Source organism: Corvus kubaryi, unplaced genomic scaffold (assembly GCF_017639235.1).
Source record: "Corvus kubaryi isolate FWS band 111438036 unplaced genomic scaffold, C.kubaryi_AGA036_p1.0 133, whole genome shotgun sequence".
Taxonomy (NCBI): domain Eukaryota; kingdom Metazoa; phylum Chordata; class Aves; order Passeriformes; family Corvidae; genus Corvus; species Corvus kubaryi.
Window position 1 is genome coordinate 29,836,298 of NW_024580667.1, and position 13,049 is coordinate 29,849,346.

Consider the following 13,049-nt stretch of genomic DNA (forward strand, 5'->3'; position numbering starts at 1 on the left):
AGGGGCCCCCCCCCAGGGGCGGGGCAAAGAAAACAAAGATGAGCTCAACTATTAGAGAAAATGAAAGTCAAAGCTTGCATGTTCATTCTGGTTAGATCCTCAGTTACTGGACAATTGCTCTCCTAAGATCATACACAGACAGACATATGGGTAATGCACAAGTAGGATTAATTGGTCTAGGATGTCTTCTAATCTAGACATGTTTTAAGACCTCCAGTGCCATTGCAAAGATGGGAACAAGGCCAATTTCTTGCATTACTAATAGCTCCAAATGGGCAACAGGTATCTCAAAGTTCTTTGGAATTTTTCTATCAGGTACAAGTAAGATGCTAATGATACCCACAAAGAAATGTAGGGAAAGATTTCAAAACTGCAATTAGAATTCACAACTCTCTAGGAAAGGATTAATAGACAACTGGTCCAAGACAACTTGAGCATAGAGATATTAATATCCCAGAGAACCTGCAAATTTGAGATATCCCACATAGTACTATGGTTTTATTTACAAGCAGCTCATGAAAAGTTGTAGATTTCAGAAGCACTGTACAGATAGGAATGCCAAGTATCAGGATCCTGCAAGAGTAATAGGAGAATAGAGCATTAATTATTGCAAGACATGGCTGTAAAGACACTGTAGTGACCTGCTAGACTGAGATAAGTGACTGATTAACAGTTTCTGAAATCTGATCTTAAATTTCACAGTGGAAACAATGAAGGGAAGTGCTACCAGGTTTTTTTCCAGCTGGGTGAATGTGTCAATGACATCTCTAAGGAGACCTCGAAGTTTAGCAGTAACAGGCAAAGAATCTTGTCCAAATTCTTGAGAAGGGATTGAATATTTTGAAGAGATTCACTGAACTGGGTTATTGACTAGGCCTGTAATTTCCCCATATTCTTAAATGTTATTTTTCTAACGTAATATTTGAACAATAAGTTAATTCCTGATCTCAAACAACAGAAGCTTTTGCCTTAGGGGAGAGCATCTTAAATCTTTTCTGCCTAGGAAAACCAGCACTTTCTTGCAGTGTGTCTATCAGACCAGCTGAAACCAGGATATTACCTAAAAAGAAAAAACACTCATTTGCTGAAGTTTAAGAAATAAAAAACAAAACAAAGCAGTATTGAATTGTTCTACTTACATCATAAACCTGGGGACTTGTCAGACAGTGGGCTATCAGGCCACACCAGCTGGGTAGCGTTGTGGTCAACGGAGGGCCACTGTGAGTGAGAATTGGCTTTAAATAACTTAAGTAGTTAAGGAAAACACACCAGTGCTCAAAAACCGCTATTGAAAATAAAGAGACAATTGTACATAAATGGGATTCTGCCTTTGAACTGTGATATACAATAATTGCATGCATAAAGCACCCTCCTAACATTTTCCCCTTGATTGTTTCAAGAGCAGTTTCTTTACTCACTCATTTTCTGCAAGGACAACTATCTAACTTTCTTCTTACGAGTTTCAAACAGTTGCAATGTTTCCAGCTTCTGTGCTGCCAAGTAAAAAGGAGTAAGCAAAGGTGGTTTAGTATTGAAAGGTCCAAGGGTATTTCTGCTCTGAAGAATGGAGCATGGTGTCAAGGTTGCAAGCTAGAGGTAGTAAGGTGACATTCCTATGTGGTTCAACATAGGGAAATAAAAAATTCTGTTCATTCAACATCCTCAAAGCAGTATAGCCACTTGATCTGCTGGTTACTGAGCCACAGAGGTGTGACCAGAGATACTACTCTGGTAATGCTCACAGACATTTCTGCAGTGCACATGCATGTACCACATAGAGTCTCAGAAGGGCAAAGGGAAAACTGTGTGCAAGAACCATGTACCACAGTGTGGAAGGAAAGCAGTGCTACCTAGATTACACTGAGGGGACATGCGGGTGAGAAAGGAAAGTGTCTTTACACCCCTTTTACAGGTCTGCTCTCAGGTAAATCCATACTTTTCATGAGGACTCCACACTGATGATATGCCTGAAAAAAATACCCACTGGCAGGGTGTCTGTTAAAGAGCAGCATGTTGATCTTCACTAGCACATGAATCAATCTGATTATTTTAAATACAAATATGTAGGTTGCAGGCATTCTAGTTACTGTCTTAGGCCTCTAAGCACACAGAGAATCAAGTCCATTTGCAAATAGAACAGTTTCCCTCCCAACCCCTTTAAGATGCTTAGGGCAAAGTGGGGGTTAAAAAGGGGGCTGTTTTAGCAGAGAGCTATCCCTTCCCTGTAGCAGAGCCTGGCATAGCTGTTTACTCGAGCAGAGTTATGCTTCCTCCTTTCCTCCTTCACTAAGGGTGAGGTTACACCCATTCCTGGAAAGAAACGAGCTCTTCGCCCTTGCACTAACCCAGGCTCCACGCTATTCTGTGCCAGACAGGCAGCAACTCAGCCATGAAAAAGCAAACCCAGTCAAAGATATCTGCTACTTCATCACAGCTGCAGTTTTCTCCATGTTTAACAGTTGTGGGTGAACCCAGGGAACAGCCCACAACATTAAATGAACTCTGCATTCCACAGGAATGAAGTTCCCACTTATCCGTGTGTACAGAGCTCTGCAGGCAATAGTGAGCTTTGGAACACACTTGTCCATCACTTACTCGCATCTTCTTCAAGTTAAGCTCTCTTGCAAAGAGTGAATTTGGAGACAGTCTGCCTTTCTACCCAGAAACCAAGTGGATGCATGGCAAAAAATATTTTGACATTTAGCCATGGATATAGAGGTTTCAATTCTAAAGATCATCCAATCTGTACAATTTAAGCCCACCTAACCAGTGCTTATCTGAATGCCTTCTTCTAGGAGAAAGAGCAGGCTTTTATCTCTAACATACAGTAAGACAGTTCTGCCTCTTAATTTCCTTGGCACAAACTTCACAGAAACTTTTCCTAAATATTGCTAGTTACCACTGAAAAAAAAAAAAGGAATGCACTATCAGGATCCTTTAAGTTTCTGTGAAACAGGTAGTTAGGCTGTAATTTTCTCCAAGCACTCCCCCTGCCCTTGCTGCAGCTGCTGGAGAGGGACTGTTCTCTGTAAGCATCAGCTGAGGGAAGTCAGCATTGCCAACTACTCCTTTCATCAGGCACATCCCTTTTGTAAAGGCAAGGGGAAGAGGACAGCTCTGCTTCCTTCTTAAAAAGGCAAAAAAGAAGCAGTCAGCCACAGTCAGATACCTTCACGCTTTTAACACCAAAGTCTCTTTTTTTTTTTTTTCTTTTAATAATAAAAATTGACCTTGAGGCACTTCGAGGCCAGTCACTAGAACTCAAAGAGTTAACTTGGAATTACGAACATCTGTGAATATTTCAAGTAGCACATACACTCCCTTCTGGGCTTTGGGTCAGTACTACTGCATCTGAAAGCATTGGTCACAAACAGATTTTATCCCAAAAAGGCAAGGGCTATTAGGATCCAAATGTTTTCAACATGCTACCTGGGTGGGAAAGCCTCATGCACAAGGCATGGAAAGAAACTACTGTGCTCCAACCAGCCCAGCAGTCTCTCATCAACCAAAGGCCAAGACCCCAGTGAAAAGACTCATATGCAAGCTGCAAGAACATTAGGCACCTATCACAGGTCATTGTGTATATTTAGCTGCCCCAGAATTTACTAGGAATTCAGTATTGAAATTTCTTTGAGTTTCTAGGTATAAGTGACTTGCTGTGGCCACAAGATTTTCTTTGCCATTTTCTGCTAAGTGACTGTATGCTGTTGAGGAAGAGCAGCTGTATGACATACTGATTAAGTAGATTAAAAAAAAACCCCAAACCCAAACCCACAAGCAGGAAATACAGGACAGCTACACAAAAATTGCTCAGAATCTTAAACAAGGTGGTCTAAATAAGATAATAATATCTTCAGCAAGGTTGTACAGTACTATATACACTCAGAGACACTCTGCTTTAACACCCATAGTAATATCTGGATATACTTAAGGAGATGAGCTGGATCTCATGTAGTTTTTTTAGTTCCAGAAGTTCCTCTTTAGAAATCAACCATAGATTTTGGGACTTCATCACAAAAGCAGATGGCTCTGCAGAGCAATGAGTCGAGGCTTAGACATATACAATGAACTGGAAAACTAGTTTGTGCTATGAGCATCAGTGAAAATGAGAACAAATAAATAGAACAAATCAGAGGACCTGAAATAGTTAATTGTCTGTCTTATTGTTTAGGAAGGTACTTCATCTCCTGGAACTGACTGATTTCTGTCCTCCAGCAAGTGTCACACACCATGCATTAGGGAAAGGGAAGGTCTGACTGTTGAGCCAGTGAGTTCAAGCTTTGGTTCTGTGCCTTGAGCCTGTCAAATACTTGAGAGAGTCAAACAGCAGAAAGATCAAGTGCTTAAGGCTACACATGGGTACATAGAAAGGAAAAAAGTGAACACTTCATGCCTTGAAACTAAGCTGTGTGTTCAAAAGGATACTTGTGGTCAAAGCTATACCACAGCCTGAAAAGCCAAGCACTTTCCTGCTTCGTCCTGTTCCTTCGCGCAGAATCTTGGCCATCCTAAAAGTAAGATAAAAACATATTCAATTACTCCAGGCAGAAAAACCAAAAATTATACACTCCAATAATTCATATTATAATGTCCTGTCAAAAGAAAAGACAAATTACTTCAATACTGTACTGGGAATGCAGAAGAAAGCTGTTTGGAGGTTTGCTTTATACTGAGTTTACTTTCCTTAAAAAGACCAGAAACAACTGCAGCGAACCGAGCTGTCTTCATTGCACTCAAGTTACCTCAAGTTACCAAGTCCTCTACCACCAAAACCTAAAACCTTATCTCACTGTTAGTATAGGAATGGAAATAGAAATAACTTCCAAACTGACAAATAAGCCTCATTGATATTCCAAGACTAATTCCTATTCATTGCTTGGTTTGCTTCCTTAACTCTAAGTCTAACTCTAGGTTTGATGGTTTTTTCTTAAGCCTGATGCTTCCTTGGAAGAACAAGGGAAATTACCATATCTGATAAATTCTCAGAAACTTGGTGAAATATATCACATTTAAAAGAAACGAGCTTAACAGAGAATCCATATAAAGATCATGATTGAGGGAGGTCATGCAAATCTCAGAAATGCTGGATCAACCTTGAAAGGACTAATAGTGCTAAACATAATCTCTTAACTAGCTGTGCTGCAAATCATCACACCAGCTGGTCTGCAGCTGCATTTGTTTTTACTTTTGTTACTGTTTAGGGTTTGAATGTTTTGCTTTATGTTTTTATTTTGTTGTTTGTTGTTCAGGTGGGGGGGTGTTTGTGGCCAGAGGCCAGAGTTAAACACAGGAAAACAGAAGAATGCCTTGTGTGAATCATCTTCCAAACTACTAGAAAAGAACAAGAAGGATTATACTGTGTACTTCTGACCTGCAAAAAATCCATAATCCACCAAGAGTTAAAGCTTAGTACATTTTCACTCCCTCCCCATCCCAAATGATGTATTTTCTTTAACTGTGACATACTGCTGATCTTGGCTTGGTGAAAGAAAGATGAATCCAGAGGGAACTGGCTAATGGACTACATTAGCAATGCAATGCACAGCTAAAGAGGGAAACAAATGGGTAAGTTCTTTATGTTTACATGGGAAAAAAGCAAACAAGGTATTTCCACAGCAGACACTGAATGAGAACAGACTACCCATGCTCTGTTTCCCGTTAAAGCAATTCCTCAGTTACTGACAAGCTCAGTCTGAACTGGCCAAAGCCATCTTACCACAATACTACTTCCTAACCATGGTTTTATGCAATAATTGTGGCCTTCACTGTAAAAGGTGTTTTGAGGCCTGGATTTCTGGTTGCTTCCAGACAGTTCCAAAACAAAATTCACCCTTACTGGTAGCCAGCTCCACCATTTCAGCATCTATTTTTTGTGCTGGACACAGGCTTTTACAAAGAACACAGAGATGCCAAAGTGCAGTTTCTTCAATGAAAGAGATGCTTCCTGAGCAAATAACTCTTACCTCTACAACATGTAACAGGGAAAGAAAAAGAAAGGATAAAAAAACCAAAAAATAGGAGAAACCACTAAGAAAGCTAATCCCAAATACATGAATCTATCTCCAATCAGCCTGAACACCATTATCATCATACAGCACTTGCTCCCTAAGCATCCTCTAGATCCAAAGTTACCTGTCATTCAACTGCGACTAGTAGGTTCCTACATAAGCAACCAGCTCTGCTGCTGAGCAATCAGTGTCAAGCAGAACTCTGGAAGAGTGCAAACCAAGGTCTGGACAGAGGAAACTCCAATTTAAGCCTGAGGAATTTTTGAGCTGTTTTGTTTTTTTCCAGATCTTTCACTCCTCCTGTGAACCAACTCAGTTTATAGATGAGCAAAACTGAAAATTCTGCTATGAACAACATTTTTCCAATGATCTTGTTTGCCAATAGCATATTTTAGGGAAAAAAGTCAACTCTTGGGGTGTTACTGATGCATGGAAAGCTTTGCTAAAGATTCACAGCAACAGTTTGCTGAACACAAATGGCAATTTTCCAGAGCTTCTTCTGCTTCACTCATGTGATAGGTAGTCAAGGCAGGATCCAGCTGGCTTGTGGTTTGGTATGCAAGAGTCGAGATCAGATTAGCAAACTTAATCTTGGATTCTAAGCAAGTCCAAGGGCCAAAATTTGGTATCAGTTAAGGAAGAGGAGCCAAGAGTATTACCTCTGAACTGAGAAGAACTATCTATGCAGTAGCATGCTAAAAGCAAGCATGTTGGGTAGGTGGGGGAAGAGGAGAGCACACTGTTATATAGAGTGTATTAGTAGATTTGGGAAGGTTTGTGATGCCTTAAGTATACACAAAAACGTGAACATGACAGCATTACATCCAACATCACTGAATGTTTTTCAGTGGGCATTACTTCAATATTATAAAGCAAAATCCCCTATTGACTTGCCAGCTAGGAGAGAAAAGTTTTATCCATGCATACATTCTGCAGTTCTTTATTGTCTTAGTTATAAAATAAGATCAGCCTAATAGAGAAGTTATATAATTACTTACTCCTTGTAAGACTTGAAAGCTGTCATTAGTAGGTGGAGGATCCTGATCTGGGTCAACCCCAACCCTACAGAAACATTAGGAAAACAAAGCAAGTGGTGTTACTGAGGGTTGCAAATGCTGCAAGTTTGGCAGAACGCATTTTAAAAGCACTTTAAGCACCCGGCAAAGCTGCATCAGAGAGGTTATAAGAGTAGATTGAGGAAGAGCTGTCCATTAGTCCCCTGTAGTTACACAGCTGTAAACAAGATACTTTTTCATTCAAGAAACTGCTTTAACTCCATCTCACCACCAACTTTAACTGCTTACCTTTGCTGCCAATTTTTTTAGAACACTGGAAAATACTATTTTTGCCTTTAAAAGTGGATGACATCCTCTTCAGTGGAGGGTATCCCTCATGTCCCGCAGGAAGAAACCAGAAACTAAGGATGAAGTCCAGCCTAAATATCTCCCACAGCAAATAACTTCCAGATAAACCTGAGAATGGCTGAAATACATTATTTTGGAAAGACACGCACACTCCAATTTTAATGCACTATGTGAAGCACAGAAAATATTTTATAAAGAATCACAACATTAATTTTCTGCAAGTTTCATTCACCTAACACAGCACAGCCACAGCAGACTAACAAGTGGCCTGTAGTCCAGCCTTCCATCTGAGTGAGGCAGGATTTGTGCAATGAGATGATGGATGTTGACAGAATAATATGTTAAGAAGAAACTGTCTACTCACTTTTGCTTAGTTAGAAAGCATCTTATTACTGAACCATCCTTGCACATAGGGCTCCTATCCAAGATTGGCATTTAATCCTTGTAATTATGTTCAGGTTTTTCTGGTCTGTTTTGGGGGTAGCTATTTGTTAAGACTGGACTTGTCTATTTTATATCCTATTCATGTCTTGATCTCTGTCATCTCTTGTAGAACTTAAACCTCCAACCTCAAAAGTTGGATAAGATTCTCAGTCTCAAATGTGTTGTTTCAGTTCCGCCATGTTACATTGTAAGTGTGGGAAAACACCTGCAACAGCCATTTCAGACAATAAGATTTTGTTAATGTCATCACTTCTCCTCTCTTAGAAAGGACTGAGCTGGTTTAATGCAATTTCCTTGTTACTTAGATTTTTTGTCAGCTAATTATAGCCCTGGTGTTTATGCAACAGCCCTAAGGATCACCAGAGACCAAGGGAACCTTGCTGGCCAGACCATATCACTTGTGTGTCCCAGGGACACCATGCTTGGATCAAATAAAAAGACAACACTTTCAAATAGCTTCCAGGGCAGCGTTTTTTGGTACAATAGAAGAAGAGAAGTTTCATCCTTGTGAACTCACAGCCAGCTCAAGGCCTCACATTAGTTAATGTAGTTCAGGGAAAATCCAGAAGGCTGCTCTGCAGCCTCATATAAAACTAGTGCTGACCCAGTCCTTTGCTTGGATTTTTTTTTTTTTTCTGAGCTTCTTGTTCTTTCCTCATCACTTCCTTTTCCTATATACAGTCATCTTGAACTTTAGTCACATTTAGCCTGGAAATTCATTGGCGCTGACCAGCCTCAGAAATCTTCACCAGTTTAAGGGAACACTGGTTAGATGGATTGAGTACTGGATTGTAACACACGCTAAAATAAAACACCACACACAAGAGCTCTGAGAAGTTACAAGGGCTGAGATGTTACTGCTTTGGCTATCACTACATGAGAAGGGGTTTTGGGTAGGGAAACTGGTTATCTAATGCAGAAAGCTGACAAGCAACACCAGAAAACCGACCCAGTATGGCTATATATATATATATATATACACATATATATATAAGATTTCACATTCCTTTATAAGTACACATGAAAATAACAGAAAAATATTTGTGGCTTTCCAAACTCCAGCTGCACATGGAGGAAGGTTCAATGTGCTATGCATAGCAGCCAGGCTCATGTTGGCTGTGTAGCTGACCATGTGAATGGGAAGATCAAGAAGCTCATTCCAAACGATGAACATAGCTTGCATTCCTCAAATAGTTTTTACTCCCCGGGTTACCTATTCACTTCACACTACATAAGAACACCAAACAATTCAGCATCTTGACTTACAAGGCTGTGCATTTGTTTTGAGGATTTTAACTGCCCTTAGCCAGGGGAATGGGGCTTAATGGAGGACCAAAGCAGGATAACCACACTGTTCAGTGAAAAGTCACAGTGTATCACTGGCCAGGTATTTGGGTTCGCTGTTGCGCTGAAGAGGAAAAGAGAACTTTTCTATATTAAAATAGCTCAAGTTTTAGGAAAAACCTTTTACTACAGGTGTTCTTTTCAATATTGAAATAGTATGTCCACAGAGTTGTCCATTTAAATTTTTTTCCAAGTTATTATTCAGATGAATTTATGTTTTGAATATTTATAATTCACTCTTTTCCATAAATCACTTTTTAAAAATTTTACTCTCAAAGCCTGTTCCTCAGTTCAGAGATTAACACCAAATACATTTCTATTTTGAATTCTCACAACTACTTTTTGTATCTTTGAAACAATATGCTCTTATCCTCTACTCTGGCATCAATTGTATAGGAAGCTTTATTTTTTGGCAGCAAGACTGCCTGTTTAAGTTTCAAGGTTTATATACCCTGATGTCATGACATGCATCACAGTTTTTTGCAGGCCCAGCCTCCAGAATTCTAAGGAAGTCTCACCTATATCACCTGAAAAAAAACCAGCACCAAAACCCAGGCAAGTCTCTCCCAACCTCCTTTACAGTGAAGAGAAGCACCCAAAACACTTAAGTTACTTCATCCTTGCTTAACTACTTCAATAATTAAAAGTATGAGTAAAGCTGATGCATGTATGTCTTCAACATTGATATTCTTCTTGTGGTGAAGAGAAAAAAATCCATTTCACATGCTCAATATATTTTAAAAGCTTCCTGTAATTTAAATGTGCAGTACAGGTCAGTATCAGCTCTCATTTATTTAACCTGTTTTATAAATTTAACTGTTACTGGATGGATTTACACAGATCCCCTCCCGGAGGTCAGTGGTACAGAGAGGGCAGCCTTGCTAAAGGCTGGGCTGTTTTGCTCAAACCCCATAGCAGAAAGGCAGGTGAGCAAGTGCTGGGTGAAAACAGTGTTTTACTGAAGAGGCACAACCTCTGTGATGAGGACTGAGGGGCACAGCAGCTGTGGCACAGCCAAGGCCAAGGTAGTGCAGATGCCAGCAAGTATCTTTGTTTTCCCTTCCACCCTTTCTGAGAGCCCTTTGCAGCAGCTGTGTGGGGATTCCCCAAGGGTGTCCAAATAAGTACAGTAATAAAAAGAAGATTTCAGATGAAGAATATGAGCAGTGTTTTCAGAGTAACAGTGCATATATGTTTCAAAATTGGTGAAAAATCCATTTATTTCCCCCATTTGAATCACTTCAGTATGTGATAGACACCTTATTCCTTCAGTACAGACAATTACTAGTATGTAAAATTCAGACACCTTTATTTTAGCCTTGGGAAGGTCATGGGAATCTGTAGATGAGAGTATGCTATAGTAAAAATTAATCCAATTTAAGTGTATTTCTTTACTCCTCCCTAATGAAAATATATTTTTAAGGCAAAAAAGGCTTTTCATGCTTTAATATCTCTGTAATAGCAAAGGGACTAGTCTTGAGCTCCTAATGCCCAACACCAAAGCACTGCATTTCTTAACTGCCTCCTGGCCTTCTTGGTCCTTCTCCCACAACTACAACTCCAGCATCACATGTAGGAGAGCAGCTACTTAGATTTGATCTCTCAAACATTAGGCTTATGTATAATTCAGTAATTTAAACAGTGTGGGAGAAAGTGGCTGACACACAAAACTGAACTAAGTGGATGGAAATGAATGGTAAAAAGGCATTTTGAACTACATCAAGTTCTCTACTACATCATTTTAAAATGTGTGGCATCATTTCTTCTGATACTTCAGAAACTTTTCCAAGGCCCTACAACACATAGATGACAAGTTACCAAAATACCAGGGATTATTACATTTAGCATATGTAATTACTATGGCAACAGCCAAGAACGAGTATTGAAGATAATAGTTCTCAGATTGTCTGTACAAACTAACACATTATATCTCTGGAAAATCTAGTTTGCTGGAAACCTTCAAATGTGACAAGGTACATGGAAAACTTTTCATTGCCTCATCCCAAAGAGCTTTCTTTACATGAATATTCTGTATGTTTTTATATATGTACACACACACATATATATATACACACATCCCCCTATAGACGTCAGTTAGAGATTTATCTTACTTTAAATTCTCTCTATAACCATGTTATCTGTTCTAAAAAAAAAGCCAGAATCCTGATGTTTTCTTGTTGATGTATCTCTGTTTTTAAAAATACATCCCCAAAGAGGCCAGGCTAAATCATCTATGAAATTCCTTCCAACCTGAAGAGTTATAGGAATTAACCTCAAGCAATGCTTAATAATACCTTTGTGATTAAAAGTCATAAGATCAAATCCATGATTTTCAGCTCTCAAGTCTTCCAAGGCCAGAGGTTCTAGTTTTGCTTTATTAAATATCTACAGACAGAGTTAAAGAACGTGGTGGTTTATAGTTTCGGTTTTTTTAGACTAAAGATGTGATGTCCACAGCTCAGAATAAGTGAATAGACTCAGAGTTGAGGAACATGTACAGCACTCTCAGCAAAGAAGCAGCAGCAGCATGCCACAGTATAGAAAAAGAGCACACACTCAGTGTTACAAAGATGAAAAAAAGCCAAGCACCAGGTTAACGTGGCATCAAGGAAAGCACAGTGTCACCTGAAATACAGCCAGTGGCTTTCACTCATCTCTTCCACCGATGGAACATGGTCACCAACTCTGGTACAGTACAAGAATGCAATGTGAGTAACAAAATGCTCATGGGATAGGGGCTCTACAGAGCTCTTCAGCAAAACAAAGCAAACCAACAAAAAAAACCTCCCACCCAATCAAAAAAAGACAAAAGATACATGAACAACAATGGCAGAGCAATGACAAAGTGACCAAAAAAAACAAAATTAGCAACAGCAGCAATTTATGATTGGCATAATCATATCCAGCAATATTCTTCATTCATTCAGATCCCAACTGGCAAAGCATCTGTATTAATGACAGACTACATCCCCCAGAAAACCCCATTCAGTAGCTCTCTTTGGTGCTGCACACAGACAGAGCCAATCTAAGACAATTCCTACCACTTCAGACCTGCACGTGGTCTGAAAGAGAAAGAGTCATCCGAGGAAGTAGCCATGGGAAGGATACAGGTATGAGAGGGGTCACCAGTACTGCCGGGTTTCAGAGCACTCCAAACCAGCTGGTAACAAGAACTAAATCACTCCACTGGTTTAACTCACAATTGACTATCAATATTTGATTTAATCTCCAGTCACAGCAGTTTTTATTCCTTGCTTTTCCTTTTTCATTTGTGTTTGTGGAGGGGTTTTAGGTACAAATGAAAGCATTTTGGCTTCCAGTATTTTTCATATACATTCCTTAGCAGCCAGTGGGGTTTTTTCCCCAATATTTTTCCACAAAGACATGTGTCAAGAACTATATAATGCTTATGTGAAATAAAAGCCCAGATGATCAGAAATCCACAGAGGCCTCACTTTAGAAAAAGCAGGTGTACACACCCTGGTTGAAAGCTGGCATCTTGACTAACCAAATATTTAAGGCCATATCTTGTGATATGAAGAGCATGTACTCATCTAATCCTTGAATGTCAAGGCAAATAGCAGACTTTAGATAGCTTTGTTTTGGATTCCAGGTTCAATAGTTCTTTTCCCATGCCAACATACACTCCAGGTCAGAGTACTCTGGTCCCCAAGGCCATCACTGAGATGGTTCTGCATGTACAGCAAAATCTAAAACTAAGAACTACCCAATAACTTCCCTTCTATGACTCCTTTCTCTTTGCTGTATCTTTGCCAAGTTCGTATACTAAAGTTTTCCCAGATGTCTGTAATGAGTACAGCATTTTTGGAAAATTTTAGCTATTTTGGAAGAGTTCCGTTTTTTCTCAGAAAATGACTGAGAAAGAAGA

General features: G+C 39.5%; 1 protein-coding gene across 5 annotated transcripts in view; it reads right to left on the minus strand.

Annotated features, from left to right (window-relative positions):
* The window catches only part of SLC9A7 (solute carrier family 9 member A7), an 81,263-nt gene that overhangs the window by 6,723 nt on the left and 61,491 nt on the right, over positions 1 to 13,049 (minus strand). Inside the window, exons 13-16 of one of the 5 annotated variants that reach the window (XM_042041448.1) lie at positions 11,786 to 11,845; positions 7,007 to 7,070; positions 4,426 to 4,508; positions 1,140 to 1,245 (exon numbers count right to left, since the gene is read on the minus strand). In XM_042041448.1, the coding sequence (XP_041897382.1) occupies positions 1,140 to 1,245; positions 4,426 to 4,508; positions 7,007 to 7,070; positions 11,786 to 11,845 (313 nt within the window). Of the gene's footprint in view, positions 1 to 1,139; positions 1,246 to 1,272; positions 1,558 to 4,425; positions 4,509 to 7,006; positions 7,071 to 11,785; positions 11,846 to 13,049 lie in introns of those variants that run through there. The other 4 variants (XM_042041468.1, XM_042041457.1, XM_042041490.1 and 1 more) reach the window with 4 other exon arrangements.